General features: G+C 36.1%; 1 protein-coding gene across 1 annotated transcript in view; it reads left to right on the top strand.

Annotated features, from left to right (window-relative positions):
• The window catches only part of LOC134660667 (uncharacterized), a 46,024-nt gene extending 29,755 nt beyond the window's left edge, over positions 1 to 16,269 (top strand). Inside the window, exons 10-14 of the mRNA XM_063516444.1 lie at positions 5,928 to 6,094; positions 8,139 to 8,255; positions 13,100 to 13,270; positions 15,439 to 15,748; positions 16,080 to 16,269. Coding sequence (XP_063372514.1) covers positions 5,928 to 6,094; positions 8,139 to 8,255; positions 13,100 to 13,270; positions 15,439 to 15,748; positions 16,080 to 16,269 — 955 coding nt within the window. The remainder of the gene's footprint in view (positions 1 to 5,927; positions 6,095 to 8,138; positions 8,256 to 13,099; positions 13,271 to 15,438; positions 15,749 to 16,079) is intronic.
• Positions 16,270 to 17,330: the final 1,061 nt, after the last annotated feature.

The raw sequence follows: 17,330 nt of genomic DNA, 5'->3' as shown, positions 1-17,330 counted from the left end.
GGGGTATTAAATGAAAGCCAATTAAATATACTGTATTTAATTTATACAGGGTGTACCGAAATAAACGACAGTTTAAGAGAAATTTACAAAGAAATAAAAATGACGAAAAAAATATTGGATTATTTGGGTTTTACAACCAAACCAAAAGTCGGGCATTAAAATATTTTTTCCGGTGTTGAAACGATATAAATAATGATTTAAAAAATAAAAAAAAGTCATGCTTGAAGCTAATTTTGATAGAGGTAAGTAAATATTAGGCCCGTAAGGCAAGAGGTAAAAATTTTGACAAACCATGGGCGGTAATTCGTAAAGCCCCAGATCGCATATTTCTGACACCTTCGATCTGGAGCATTCACGAATTCACCTCCTCACCTCCATGTAATTAGGGATTGCAATCCGGTCTGATTTTGAATCCGGCCGGATCCGGCCGGAAGGATATTTTTAAGAGCCAACAGGAGCTGAGATTTAAATATTTTAGGTAAATATACCCGTCTCACTAACGGAAGCGGCTCCTAAAACTAGTGCGATAAGGACAAGGCGAAAAATCCTGCGTATAAAAATCTCAAAAATCGAGGTTTCGTACTCGACTGTTTCCTCCTCCAAAACTTAACCAATCGTAATCAAATTTGGAAATCTAAATGATTATGACATTATCTGTGTCGGACCGTTTTGCTTTTTTGGCTAATTGATATAAGTTTTGAATAGCGCGCCTCTCATTGCGGCATAGTCAATTAGGCTATTTTGGCCATTTTTGAAGGGCTCTAGCGCCTTAAAAAACAAAAATATCAAAAAAAGCAAAACGGTCCGACACAGATATTGACAATATTAATCTGTGTTGAAAAAATCATTGCTCTAGCTTCAAAACCCACGGAGGAAACAGTCGAGTACGTTTGTATGGAGAAATTACCACTCCTGTTGGCTCTTAATGTATTAATAAAACGGCTGTTTTAAGTTGCAAAAATTAACGTTTTTATTACTTAACCCATAGAGAAAGAAATACATAGAGTGCTCACTCCATACATCAGTTTTAGTAGCAAAAGACTATTAGCATCTAGCATCGAGTAGCGGAACTATCAGTACTGCTACTTGACAATAGATGTAGCACCGACCGGAAAGTCTTATGCTGTTGAGATAAGACTTTCCGGTCGGTGCTACATCTATTGTCAAGTAGCAGTACTGATAGTTCCACTACTCGATGCTAGATGTAGACACTGAAATTAATAGTCTGAACTGATGTATGGAGTGAGCACTCTTGTCTTTCTATATTTCTCTATGCTTAACCACTAAGTCTTATTACAATTATCAGTGTCACAAATTAAAATCTTCTTTTTCTCTTAAAATATCTATAGCCCAACCCATATTTCACATAAAAAGGTGCTTTCAATTCAACCATTTTAGTTTGAGCAAACAAAATCAATGAACGTGCATATTTATACAAGTGTACATTAAAACATTTATTCACACAGTATATTTTCCAGCTTTATTTAGTAGCATAATAATAACAAGATAACATCATAATAAATAAACATTATAGGACATATTTACATAAGCCCCGCGGTAAGCTCAAGAAAGCTTGTGTTGTGGGTACTCAGACAACGATATATATAATATACAAATATGTACTTAAATACATAGAAAACAACCATGACTCAGGAACAAATATCTGTGCTCATCACACAAATAAATGCCCTTACCGGCAGGGTTGGGCAGTATTTCAATTACATGTATTTGAAATACGTATTTGAAATACAAATTAGTATTTTGTATTTGTATTTCAAATACTACCTCAAAAGTATTTTGTATTTGGTATTTCAAATACTGCACTCACATGTATTTAGTATTTTGTATTTCAAATACTTCAAGCTTCAAAATACATTTCTATAAATACATTTTATTAAATTCTATAATCCTAAAATGTCTAATCTCTCGCACAAGCTGTGAGCCGACCGCGAACCTCCGATCCAGCCGAGATACAATTTTCATTGGCTGGATACTGGATCTATATTAGGTCAACTTCTGCGTGGAACTTTTCGTTTAAATGTAGGGGATAGGGTCATTGCAGTAGTTTCCGTCCATGCACTAGTATTCGACGACTTGACGGATTATCAAATATATATTTCATTTTTAATTTACTACTTTTTGCGAAATCTTCATCTTCCTCGCGTTGTCCCGGCATTTTGCCACGGCTCATGGGAGCTTGGGGTCCGCTTGGAAACTAATCCCAGTAATTGGCGTTGGCACTAGTTTTTACGATAGCGACTGCCATCTGACCTTCCAACCCAGAGGATAAACTAGGGCCGTAATTGGAATTAGTCCGGTTTCCTCACGATGTTTTCCTTCACCGAAAAGCGACTGGTAAATATCAAATGATATTTCGTACATAGTTCCGAAAAACTCATTGGTTCGAGCCGGGGTTCGGACTCGCGACCTCCGGATTGCAAGTCGCACGCTCTTACCGCTAGGCCACCAGCGCTTCCTTTTTGCGAAATATCATTGTTATATGTAGATAGATATATTGCTTAGACGCCTTAGACATAAGGATTGAAATCGGTCCAAATTTGTGCAGGAATGTAGGTATATATTCAAATTTCGTCAAGTGGACGTAAACTAGAGCTGGACGAAAACTAGCGCAATGACCCTATAAGTTTATATGAAAGGATATTCGTTAACGTTAAAACTAAATGCTAAACAAAAAAATAAATAAAGGTATATTTTGTAATTGAAATACATTATTTTAAACACTGTAATTTGTATTTTGTATTTCAAATACCCGTCACCAAAGTAGTTTGTATTTTGTATTTCAAATACTTTTAAAAATGTATTTTGTAATTTGTATTTCAAATACGTGGAAGCCAGTATTTTGCCCAACCCTGCTTACCGGGATTCGAACCCAGGTCCGCGGCTTTCACAGGCAGGGTCACTACCGACTAGGCCAGACGGGTCGTCAAAAGTCAACAATTCAACATACATTCCTCTAATTACTTTTAATTCGACAAAACATTTAACTTAACTGCTGAAGTGCTGAATGAAGTTTTATAAATATTTATTCATTATATTTTAAATGCAGGTAGCACTTTAGTATAACTGGGCTATAATGGTTTATGCAAAATAAAACGAAACAACACGTACATTTAATTACAATGTAACAACACAATTAATTGAATATAAAACAATTCAGTACTTACGGTGCACGGGAATCTCAACACTACGACGACACATATTTCATCGGCTAGAAGACTGGCGTCAACTAACAAACAAGTTGTTGTGTTGCTGTTTGCGAGTGAGAAAATAGAACTGCAACGTCGCAGCCGCACCGCATATATCGCGCGCGTCGAGCGACGTTCGAATATTGGCGAAAACTTTTAAATTTTAGCGTTATTTTATATCTTTGATTCATTTTACCGGATCCGAGACCGGATCCGGTGAATTTTGCCGGATCCGGTAGCTTGAAAGATGTGCCTGATCCGGCCGGATTACCAGATCCGCCGGACCGGATTGCAATCCCTATATGTAATGTACTATTTTTCCTCAATCACCCGTTGACCACGAATCCACGAATGCTGTAAAGTAGTGTAACGGGTTCTTAACGTCGGGAAGTATACTTTTAAAACTAAACGGGACTTAATCGCGTAAGACTTACGTTTATTTATGGCCTGACTTTTCGAACGTGACGTGTTAAGTATCGTGTTAGTTTAAATCAATATGTCGGCAAGTATTATAAAGTCATTATACGCGATATAATCTGTCTCCATCAGTTTTATTTCATGAGTACCTAACTATTGCGGTAACCAAAGACTATATAACGGTAAAGTGTCATTCTATGAAACATTACATATATACAGTGAACGCATATAAACCATGGAAGTATTCTGTCCGCTCAATTATGACCCAACGTAAAGTATTCGATTGTAGGCGGTGCTTACAGAGTGTTCGATTGGCAACTTCAGTTCGGCCGAGATGACAGTCAGTGACGGATGGCTAAATTAGTTTATAAAAACTACGTTTTTTTGTAATTAAAAATGTCTTCATGGGTCGTGAAGTGGTGCAGAAGTTATTTTAGTTCATATCAAGGACAGTGGAATCACTTTTCACTTGTAGTAAACAGATAACTTCAGTAAAATTTGGAATAAACATGACGACATTTTTTCAATACTATCGTGCTAAGCTAAAACGTAATAACTGCATACGACTTTCATAACAACATACGACTTTTTAAATTGCGAGGATAATAGGGATGGTTTTATGCCAAATGAAGTAGACTATTTTATTAACTTATGTTTGGTTTAGGTGTTTTCTATATAATTATAAATGTAGTAATAAATTCCTTCTTACAGATTTGTATTTTCCTTTTTTATTTCATGAGATGGAACTATAAAAAAAACTACCTAGTTATTTCAAATTAATAATCAAATTTAGTATTGTCATTTTACATTACTTTCCATTCAGATTCCCACAAGATGCTATTCGCAGAGAACTATGGAAAAAAGCTGTCCAATTAGAGAGATATGTACTAATTGAGGATTATGATGCCTGGCAAGATATCTAGAATATTATGTTCTATTCATGAGATAACCCGTGAGATAATCATACCCGGTCTCCTATATGTAGATACATTTTTTTCTATCACGCTTTCACTGAATTAATTTAACAAATACACACATTATCTGAAAATGTTGATCATTTGAATCCACTCTCTACTGTCACATATATGTAGGTTCTCTCTCAAGCCATTTCCGTCAGTAGAAAAGAGCGGCAAATTTAGAAAATGTAAGCGCGCGAACGGTTATGGTCCCATACAAAATTTTGCGCCTTTTTCTACTGACAAATTTGCTTGACCGGCTATATACATAATAAAATATTTCCATTGGAACTGAAAGTGGGGATTTATTGTGACTCCGCCTGTTCAAATGTTTTTGACCCGATTCGTGTACCCATGTAAATTTTGCAGGCTGTATAGCCTGTCCGATTTCTAAGATCAAGTTCGCCATACATTTACTATGGCGTACTTGATCTTAGAAAAACGGACAGACGATACCAGTACGGCTACCATCAGTTTGGCACTGACATAAACGCCGTCGAGAACGTAATTTACTTTCTATACATCTCGCTCGTACTCGCATATTAGTGCAAACGAGATGTATAGAAAGTAAATTACGTTCTCGATAGCGTAAATGTCAGTTTTGACACTGTCAGTGACTCATGGTACGGGCTCTGAACGTGACTTCACACTGCCATACAGATTGATAATAAAATATACAAAATACTTATTATAGCGGAATACATTTATACAACAATGAATATTTAATTATGTTGAGTTAGTCTGTCATTTAATTTCATAACAACATTTTAACTAGTTATGTTTTAATCTGCATTAAATTATTATACGTGAATTATTTGACTGGTTCTTCAATGTATGGCATAAACCTATCCCTGTCCAAGTCATATTCTAATCAAATATGAACCGCGAACTCTCAGCGGCCAGTACGTACAGCAAGAAGGTTATTAGCGGATTAATGTCGCTGATTGGTAGTTATTGACATTATATGCATTTCATCTACACTTAGCTGTGTACGTTAGTGTAATAGAGACAGGCTCTGTAAACGTATCGTCTTATTTAAATGTAGGCGTAATTGTGTATGTGTGCTAATTTGGCCCGAGAATTTGAACGGTAATGTTCCCAAAGGCGGTTTCCAGTTATATGCTTTCACTGCATATATATAGTTGCTAACTATGTAAACAAGCGCCACATTAAAATTGTCTCTGAATGTCAATTTACTAGTGACTTTTGTTTACATAATTATTAGCAAGTTCCATAGAATGACACTTTAGATAATCATCTTAGCTATTATAGAGGCCCTGGGGTAGGTATTATATTTCATTAATTGCTGCATTCCTTGCAATTGACTTTTTCCTATGATCAATTCTAGAGCACAAATACGAGATTGTAATTCGGGTCTGATGCAGCTCTCAGCAAAGCAGAAAGAGGACCTGACCTCTGAGGCAGTGTGTTTGCCGCCACGGCACACGCGGCGCCTGCAGCTGCGCCTGCCAGCGTTCCCTCCCGGCGAGAATGCCGAACTCCACCAGTGCACTGGTACCTATCTATCTATAGCCTTTTGTTCAGATTTGTTTCAAATACGCAAATAACTTTAAAAGTCGCAGACTAATGTATTATATGAGACTATCAATCTCGAGTGTCTTATATGACACCACTTACGATTAGCGATGATTCTGATCCATATGCACTTTGTATGTTAATAAAAGAGAGACTGGTAGTCTATTTAGCTATCTCGCCCCCAATCATGTGCTAGCCCGGCTGATGGGGTAGGTACTTTGTCGTATTTTATAAAGAGATGTGGTGATAAGTTATTGACCGAGTGAGAATAGACAGAAATCGTGAAATTATAAAGACAAGGCTAGTGCACAGGACCCATCTTTCGCCGATCGAGGTATAAAGTCAACTAACAAATGTATGAACTCGCACTAATCAAAGTTTTTAGGGTTCCGTGTTTTTTGTTTTTAGGGGTTTTTAGGGTTCCGTACATGTCTGTCTGTCTGTCACATTGCTAGAAATATCTCGAGAACTACTGAAGCTATCGATTTGAAAGTTGGAATAGTTATGAAAAACGCTAACCCCTTAGGCCTCCTACTAACGAGCGCTTTTTCAACGCGCGTTAAAAAACCGCTTTAATCCGTCCACACGCTAAATTCGATTTAACGACCAACGCTTAAAGTTGAAAATCCAACAACGCTTGATAAAAAGCGCTACCGCCATCGTGTGAATAAATACACATGTTTCCATTTGTGTCATTCAAACGCTTTTTTAATGCTCGTTGAAAAAGCGCTCGTAATAATGAGGCCTTACATTGGAAGTGTAATTTTTTTTTTGATAATTATGCAAAATGCCAAAATTAAAGAGGGGTTAAAATTGTAAAGTTTAGTTACGAGGTCGAGTGGGATATCATTTGAAAGAGCTCGAGTTGAACATTACAAAACAATAATCATTCCTAGTGAAAAAAATTAACTTATGAAGGAAAATATAAAAAAAAAATACTTCTGGTCAAAATTCTTTCATTATTATAGTTACATGCAGAGACTTGTCATTTTCGCGCTCGCGCTTGACAGACAGCAGAAGTGTGCGAAAGGGAAGCCATCACGTATATGAACATCCCATGAGTGCGAAAGAGTCAGACTACCAATGAGAAAACGTGACCACTTTTGAGTTTGATGACGGCCGCAAACAGACAAGAGCGTATCACGGTCATTTTCAAATTGAAAAATATACACGGATTAGGACGAAAAGTATTAGATAAAGTAATTCAGTGAAGATGGTGTCTTGTAGTGTGCCGGGTTTCAGTGTCACAGGGCCAAATAATCCAAGCAAATACTCATTTCAGAGGATTTATGATATTCCGAGCGAAATTTTCATAACGATATTTTGTCAAATTAACAGCGTAAAAAGTGTAAGAAGCCGGTTTATACAGTTCATTATAAGTTTTTCTTCCTTTGTGTGCTAATATTTTATCATATTAGTCATAATTTAAAATATTTTGTGTAAAAACATAATCTGTTACTTTACGCTAGGGCTTGACAAAATGTTCATATGACAGTATCGATAACTTGTCGGTATATTAATATATAGCTATGTAATTATTTCTTTACAAGACATCATTAAGATATTAGCTTTTATAACCGACTTGAAATAATAACGAATGTTATACCTTTTTGAAGGTGCTCATGTTTAGCAATAAATTTAAACTTCACTTTCCAACACAGTAAGAGTTACCTTAAGATAAACCTGCAAGGATTTTGATAGCACACGCAGTGCAAGTACTGCAAGTGTTATTTATACGTCTTAATGTCGTAGAATTTTAACGTTTAAAATAACACATTTGAAAAAGTAGTCGATAAAGCAATCAAACATCGACAGATTATTAATATGTTGTAACTTGACATCACTATTTTTGATCTCACATAGACAATTAACGCACACACTTGCATTTCATTTTTGGTCACACTTTTGAAGATTGACAGTTGTTCTTGTCTATTCTAATTCTATGGTTACATGAGGAAATTGAAAGTTTAGTACGGAACCCTCGGTGCGCGAGTTAAACGAACTTGCACTTGACCGGTTTTTTTTGTGGCCATAGTTTACCTCTTAAATGAGGAGGGCGAGTCGGTAGCAGTTCGGGATGCGCTCATAAAGAAAGGAGATCACTGCTACTGCGTGTGGCATTGCGACTGCATCTGTTACGGTATGTTAATCAAAAGAGCTGGCAACTTTCATAGGAGCTGGCAACTGTCAAAGGAGCTGGCAACTGTCAAAGGTTTGCAATAGTTTGCATAGATGGCGCCATCATAGCGTTCCCGTCTCTAGGTCTAGGTTTGTCCTATGAGATTTGGCTTAAAGGGCTGGTATCCAGGGCATAACATACCATATACAGGGTGGTCCAAACCTTGACGTCCAAAAATTTTTTTTAGATTCCTCTAGTCGTGGGCTATCAGAATATACCCCATGTATATTAGCCGATTTTTTGTAGTTTTCGAGTTATGAATTTTTGAAGTTTTTTTTGGTGAAAATTTTGGGGGTGAAGTAATTAACTCATTAAAAAAAACTATTAGATTTTTTTTAAATGTTTCTTCTTGTAACATACTCCTTAATAAATGACGTAATTATTAAAAAAAAAATCAGCGACCTCACGTTGATACAAGTTGTAAAAAAACATGACAGAAGAAATTTTGCGATCGTGCGTGTGTGCGTGCGTGCGTGCGTGTGGGTGTGTGTGTGTGTGTGTGTGTGTGTGTGTGTGTGTGTGTGTGTGTGTGTGTGTGTGTGTGTGTGTGTGTGTGGGTGTGGGTGTGTGTGGGTGTGGGTGTGTGTGGGTGTGTAAAGATGTGAACTTATTAAACAATAGTGTGTATGGAGACAGTAGTCGGCGGGGTGGGAGTAGGTAAAAATGAACCCTTTGTAGATAACAACCCGCCGCGACACGGGTCCAGTTAAGATAATGATTAAGCTTACCCAAATGATGATTCGCTTATCGCATGTCACAACATTGACTCATGGTGGTCATTTCTGTGTTTTATTAAAGTTAGGAATAATAAAACCGTATTTTTTTGTGATTCACTAATTTGGGAACTTTCGACCTCAGCTCCTTTGAGTGCCGATTCTGACAAATTTCGACTATTAAGTGTCACTTTTTTTTACCTTTTTCTAAAACACTTAGGGTCTATCAGTTTTTAAAATCAGCAGAAGTCCTTGTAACAGCTTGTATTTTTTTTTATTTAAGCGCAAAATCTAAGCTTGACATGCCTGAGCGTAAAAAAATTTCTTCTGTCATGTTTTTTTACAACTTGTACCAACGTGAGGACGCTGATTTTTTTTTTAAATAATTACGTCATTTATTAAGGAGTATGCTACAAGAAGAAACATTGAAAAAAAATCTAATAGTTTTTTTTTATGAGTAAATTACTTCACCCCCAAAATTTTCACCAAAAAAAACTTCAAAAATTCATAACTCGAAAACTACAAAAAATCGGCTAATATACATGGGGTATATTCTGATAGCCCACGACTAGAGGAATCTAAAAAAAATTTTTGGACGTCAAGGTTTGGACCACCCTGTATAGCTGGTCAAGCAGATCTTGTCAGTAGAAAAAGGCGGCAAATTTGAAAACTGTAGGCGCGAAGGGATATCATCCCATAGAAAATTTGAATTTCGCGCCTTTTTTAGGGTTCCGTAGCCAAATGGCAAAAAACGGAACCCTTATAGATTCGTCATGTCTGTCTGTCTGTCTGTCTGTCTGTCTGTCTGTCTGTCTGTCTGTCCGTCTGTCTGTCCGTCCGTATGTCACAGCCACTTTTCTCCGAAACTATAAGAACTATACTGTTGAAACTTAGTAAGTAGATGTATTCTGTGAACCGCATTAAGATTTTCACACAAAAATAGAAAAAGCCAATAAATTTTTGGGGTTCCCCATACTTCGAACTGAAACTCAAAAATTTTTTTTCATCAAACCCATACGTGTGGGGTATCTATGGATAGGTCTTCAAAAATGATATTGAGGTTTCTAATATCATTTTTTTCTAAACTGAATAGTTTGCGCGAGAGACACTTCCAAAGTGGTAAAATGTGTGTCCCCCCCCCCCCTGTAACTTCTAAAATAAGAGAATGATAATACTAAAAAAAATATATGATGTACATTACCATGTAAACTTTCACCAAAAATTGGTTTGAACGAGATCTAGTAAGTAGTTTTTTTTTTATACGTCATAAATCGCCTAAATACGGAACCCTTCATGGGCGAGTCCGACTCGCACTTGGCCGCTTTTTACTGACAAGGTCTGCTTGACCAGCTATATTAACTCACATTTATAGACGGGTCTATCGCGAAATTTATTTAATTACCTCTATCTCTATTTACCCTCCTTCGGTAAATAGAGGTAGACCCGTCTATACATGCAAGGTAATATGTGTACAAATCGCAAAAGTTTTAAATATTACATAACATACCAACAAGAATTTGACACAATTCTGGCACCATTTGTAAAATACCTTTACCGGTCAACCTCTTGTTTTGCTCGACTTGACGGCCGCCGTACCATCCTTTTCTCGAAGCCATTCAGGCCATTTTCAATGTCCTGTAATTTTGTGCTGGTTAAAGCTAGAACCCTGAGTTTTCAGTGACATATAAAATAAATAAATAAATATTATAGGACATTCTTACACAGATTGACTAAGTCCCACAGAAACCTCAAGAAGGCTTGTGCTGCGGGTACTCAGACAACGATATATATATATATATATATATATATATATATATATATATATATATATATACATATATACAAATACATAAATACATAGAAAACACCCAAGACTCTAGAAAAAATATCTGTGCTCATCAAACAAATAAATGCCCTTACCGGGAGTCGAACCAGGACCGCGGTTTCACAGGCAGGGTCACATAGGGCATAAGAAAATTCAATTTAACCTTGTGTTTAAGAATTATTGCACGTAACAGTTCCTTAGTTTTGTCACTGACACACTCAGTCTAGGGTGGGTCGATTATGTGACATTTTTTTTTTTACTTAAATTGTAGCTGGCTGGGTTTAAAAAAGTGCGTTTTTATTTATACTTTTATGAAATGAAAAAATAAAATGATTTTGTTATATGTTTTAGCCCTCTACAGGTATTCAAAGTTTCATAATTTTAAATTTATTGTAATTTTTATCATTTATTTAAATAAAATTATATTACATTACAATATCATTAAAGCCCATTTACAAAAGTTAAAATAATATAATATTTCATAAGGATGGGGTTTTTTACAATTTAATGTTGAGAAAATAAAAAAATAATTAGACTGTTTCAAACATGCATTTTTATTACATTAACAGTTGTATTGCGCCTTGTAATCAAATGATGGCATAATTGATCTAGATTCTAGTTTGGTCCGAATGATTCCATCCCGAGCATTTTTTGATGCCACCGTGATTGATGCTTCTGTCACAAGTTTTATGCAACGTTCTACAGCCTGTGTGTGACAGGGAAATTTTGGGAATATTATATCTTCTGCTGGTAAGTCTTTCGCTATCATCTCGTCCAAATTCTCCTCGGATATATGGCTCATTATTGGCGGAGGTGTTACTTGGCACTCAGCCCAGATTATCATATCTATATAATCAGTTGCATTAAAGTTGAGCTTGGGTAATTTAAACACTCTAACAGAACTACCTACTGTTTTTCTGACGTCTTGCCTGTAAAATTATTCGAAGAGCAAGTTCCCTTACCGACCTCCTCTCATCCGATATCATAGCCATTAGTATATTTTCAGGATGAGAAAATCCAGAAATCCAGATCTTCTCAATGTCGCAGCTCACAATAGCAAACACTTCGGTAATTGATGGTTGCTTTCCGGAATTGATATCTTGTAAATTACGTCTTACATAAAGTATATATTTTATAGTGTCTGATATTGTAGGCAATAATCTCGTATTAAGATCAGATGGTGGTCCAAACAAAGGGCAAGTCACTTCACTGCGCGTTTTAAAGATATATGGTTTACTAGTCATTTTTAAGAACAGAATTTGAAATTCCAACACTATTTATACAGTGTACTAGGTATAAATGTTATCTAACTCAAAGATTAACGAATATTTACTGAAAATCTTTCCAAATAAGTATGCATAACGTTTTATTTATACGACAATATTTACATCAAAACGTAAGTAAGAAAATTGGCGGGTATAACGAAAATAAGGTTGACAAATTTAAGTCTACCTTCATTTTGATATGAAAAAATATGTTTAGGTTTCGTTCCATTACTCGCAAATAATAACAAAAACAACATAAAAGTAAAAACAAAATATTTGAATACATTTTAGGTACAGTAATATTACTCATCGAAAAATAATTATTCCCAAATATTGAAGCTTCGGTAGAGGGCTGAAAAATATATCGATTATTTTTCATATAATTTTTCTGACACTAAATGATCTAAAACGCAACTTTTGAAACATACCCAACATTCATTATAATTATTTTACAAAATCGACCCACTCACTCAAATCACTCACTCACTCACGATCATCATAATTTTAAGGTACTTCTAGCAGACCCACAAGTTTCAAATTTTAAACATAGTAAACAAACGTAGTTTTTAGCTTATTAAGCCATAAAAAAACCTAAAAAGATTGCAATGTCAGTCACGTTTTAAAGATTTAAGAACTGCATAAGTAAGTTTGGAACCCCATATACATATATGCTGTTACAAAGTTACTTTTGCAGTTCATACAAATAAGTGGTAGCTGATACCTATATAAGAAGTAGTAACTAGTAGTACCTACCCGAAAAGAAGGATTACTTACAAAAAGACATGGGATCCCAGAAAAAGCTAAATTTGTACGTAACCGATTTGCACTTCGCCGGTTTTTTTACAATCCACATTATCCACAACTCCCGCGGGAACAATATAGGCATTTGTCCTTCAGTAGGTACGCCTGCATGTAATAAGATCTTTTTTGAGCAAGTGTGATGAAAAGAGTCATGCTGAGCAAATGAGAAAAAAAACGCTCCTCGCTTATGGTGTTTGGCAGGCGATAATCCTCAGCTGCCGTGCCAGGAGATGTCTGCGGCGAGGCAAGACGCCGCGGGCTTGCCGGCACGGCGCGGCGCCCGTTTCTCTCGCGCTTGCCACTATGCTGATGTGATAACGATTAATATTTCAGTCGTTATTATTGGTGTTATTGGGATGTTACTCTTTCTCGGTATGTCTTAACGTAAACTGCTTTTGCATTTATCTACTAATATGCTAATCATTTATTTATCTAAAGTCCGTCAACCAAATCTTGTCAGTAGTAAAAGGCGGCAAATTTGAAAAATCGCGGGTTAGCAACACTGTGTTCAAATAATTCCAAAACGCGTGTCATCTGTGTTTTATCTGTGGAATGTGGATCGTGAACGACAGCCGTCACCTTATTTGTTTTCATTTGGTTTTCATTCTGAATCGTTTCTGTTTCAAGAGATATTTCTGCTGTCACCATTAAATACCAATACATTAAATAAGAATAAGCAAAGCTAAGGGGCCTACAATGTACAATCATGCTCGTTGATGGTAAACATTACTGAAACAAACAAACAAGTACTGGAAGAACTTTTAAGATTATGTTCAGTTTTTTTGTTTTAGGATTAAAAGGCATTAATAAAATTAAAACGTATGCCTAAATCTATCCAACAAGACCATAAATTGTGTCCTGGAAACCGTCCATAGGCCCACATGTCTAATATTTTCAGCAATCAGTTGTGACTATTTACAAAGGTAAACCTTTTAAACAGTATTAAGAGCCTTGATTATATCGCCGTTCTTTCGCAATATCTACCTAATCCATACATGTTTGTTGCAGGATTAAATCTTGCCCAATATAAGGCGTTCGTAGTAGGTAGTATCTTTTCAGACAATACTTACCTATGGCGGTTTATGTACGTGTACAACGCAACCAAGTCGAAAAGTGACCCTTATCTTATTTACCTTTAAATTAAATAAACACCCAAATATCAGTTGTTTTATTTTTAATATGTATATTGTACAATATATACCAATCAAAAAAATTACACAGGTATGTCATATTCATCCAGAACAGTACACTAATTTACATTAACAAGTGGCATATTATATTGTAAATAACAAATATATGCACTATCTAATTAAGTAATTATCTGCATTTTGATATGATTTTATTTTAGTAAACTTAGAAGACAGATAGGGAACAAAGAGAATATAAGCACTACTATAGGCAGTTGTTTTTGATATCTTCAAATTTGTTCATCATTTTGATTAACATTGTTTTAACATCGCTTTTAAATTGTCCGTCCATGTTTCAATTTTTTTCAATAAACCGCGAGTGACAATTTGAATTGACGTACGCAGGGCGCGCTCAGCGGAAAAAAAAAACTGTTGGTTCGATGTACATTGCTGCTTTTCTTAGCGCAATACTGCTCTTTGAGTGTTGCCCTACTTTAGTTTGCTTTACATTGCTACTGACAAGATTATAGAAATGAAGTAATTAGCAAAGAACGAAAAAATACCGTTTCCGTTCCCATACAAAAAATATCGGTATCCGATCCCTGGTTTGTATACCTACACACTAATCTTCAAACTGCACTGGTACTTCTATCTGTACATATAATGCCAGTGACTACTTATTGGAGAATCGTTTTTTTGACATGAAGCACGAACATTTGTGCAAATATTTTTATATGTGTATGTAGTGGGAATTAGTGGCTACTCATGCATATTTTTTTTGGAGGTGTATCTCCGCGAAAAGTAAAAAAAAAATTGGAAAGAAAAAAATATTTTTATTTTTTGCAATGAAGTTTAAGGACAGGATGCTGGTAAAAAATATGCATTTTGTAGTTTTTTTTTATTGTTATCAAATATAATTTTGTTTGGTTCATGTAACTTGAATCGTTTATAAAATATGACACTTTCAATGATACCCTAATTATTTTACGTTATCCTGAATAACTCGCAAACAAAAGAGAATCGAGGTCTGATGTTAAGCATGGAGGGTCCTTAGGACCTAACAGTACACTACCAGAAATATCGACAAAATCCGTCGTTGGGGGCACTTCTTGTTCGCTTAGCCTGCTAGACCCTTTGGCGAAAGGTATTTGGCCCAAACGAAAGTACACCGGTTCAAGCATCTGCCGGGTAAACGGGGGACGCTGGTTCGATTCCAGCCTGGACACCGGAGGCCTTGGTCATGTTTTCCTTCGTATATGACATTTATTTCGGTTTATAAGAATGTTAGTATTTTTTTCAGCTGAGGCATCTACATTGTTAATCTCTCATTCATTTTTGCTAGAGAAAGTTCTAGGCATAGATGTACTTACTAAATTATGAGTTTCGATTTGAATACGGTTCTCTGTCACGCAGGCGTGTTGAAAGGTCTGTTGGGGCTGGTATGGCCGCGAGCGGGCGTGTGGGGTCTGGACTGGATCCTCGAGGAGCCGAGACACATCGACCGCTATCGCGAGCGCAGCTTGCGCGCTCGCCGGGTGGTGTACGACACCAAGGGCTGGCCGGTGCATCCGGACACTCGCAAGAGGACAGTCAGAGTTGTCAGCTTGTACGTTTCGTGCTCAAATTACAAGATTACCAAAATTAGATTCCAGCGTTTTGGTTTTATGTACCCGAAACATAAAAAAGTAAATAAAAATTGTGATAAGAAAGTCCACGGAAATACGTAACAATATCTCAATTTACATATATTATGTATAAATTTAAACACTAAAAATAAAAGGTTAGGCACGTTGAATTCTTATATTAATATCTGGGAGACCGAGCTTTGCTCGGCAAACATATAAAAACTCAAAAATGAGCATTTTCCCAGAGATAAGACCTAGCTAGATCGGTTTTCCGCCCCCGAAAACCCCCATATACCAAATTTCATCGAAATCGTTAGAGCCGTTTCCGAGATCCCCGAAATATATATATATAAACAAGAATTACTCGTTTAAAAGTATAAAATAAGATAAGTTATTGTAATAAATACTAACTTGTAAAATATTTTCCAGACTGGTGCAGTTTATATTGAATGTTATATTTTTTATGGTGACTCCTGGGTTGGTAGCAGTAGACGTATTAAAGCATTTAACGAAAGGCAAGTCATGCCCCGCTTCTGTAGCCGTTGGCAAGAACAATGCAAACCTGCCCAAATGTTCGCAGGAGACATTAAGCCGCCGTCAACAATCGCAGGTATTTTGATTTTCCTTCATAAACCCCGAGGGCATACCACAACATCGAAAAATCGGACAACGTTATCGGCCATTTTTTATTTTATTGTCGTTTTTTTCAATTTTTCTCCGATTTTAATAAAATTTGGTGGGTAGATAGAGTTAATTAAAATTCTGTAAATATAATTAATATAAGCGCAATTTCACCGTGTGTCCCACAAAATCTTCCACTGAGTTACGAAAAACGTACATATGGTTAAATTCACCGTAAGAAACTCAAGATTTTTTGTACCAAATTTGGATTTCGTGTAATTATTATCAAAATCTGAAAAATCACATGGAAAAAATTAAAAATGGCCCATCTTGCATATTCGGGCGTCTGAAAGGCAGATAACGTTTTTCCATTTTTCGATGTTGGCGGTAGGACTTCTGATTCTACGTCAACGTCTACACGTTGTCACCTCTAGCAAGGCCACTTCGATGTTTGGTTTTGGGCTTATTTAGAATGAAACTAATCTGGGCGCACGGCAGTGCCCCTGCCAATTCGAGCATATATCTTAGGTAGTAGATTTATTAATATTAACCCTTTAACCGCCAGAGTCTGATATATAAGACATTACATATCCAGCTCATTTCGCCACAGTCTGATAAATAAGACAAAGATCTGATTCGGTTTTTACAGCACATTTATAACTCCCGTAACTATGCCAACCTTACTCTGCGTGGTACACTTACTGTCGGTGGCGACACGAGCACGCTTGATCAAAAATTGCTGGCAGTTAAAAGGTTAAAAAACTACTTACATAGAATTGTCTCTATCTCTTATAGGTAATAAATACATACAGTAGTCACATCTGAAAATATCGATACGGACCAAGTGCCAAAAATATATATTTACACTACCATAATATATGCCTTATCTGTCATATATATATATTTTCATATGTGTGGGTAGATGAATAAAGATTCAACCAGCTTACGTGTGTTATTTATTCCTCCGTCACAATACATATGTTACATGGCGCAGTAGGTAGGATACGAACGTAGGTTCCCAAAAAATACCAGATGTATTTTCAGACGTGACTGTACTAA

Source organism: Cydia amplana, chromosome Z (assembly GCF_948474715.1).
Source record: "Cydia amplana chromosome Z, ilCydAmpl1.1, whole genome shotgun sequence".
In the NCBI taxonomy this organism is placed as follows: Eukaryota; Metazoa; Arthropoda; class Insecta; order Lepidoptera; family Tortricidae; genus Cydia; species Cydia amplana.
Note: the sequence above shows the minus strand (reverse complement) of the source record. Positions and strands in the feature narration are given on the sequence as shown.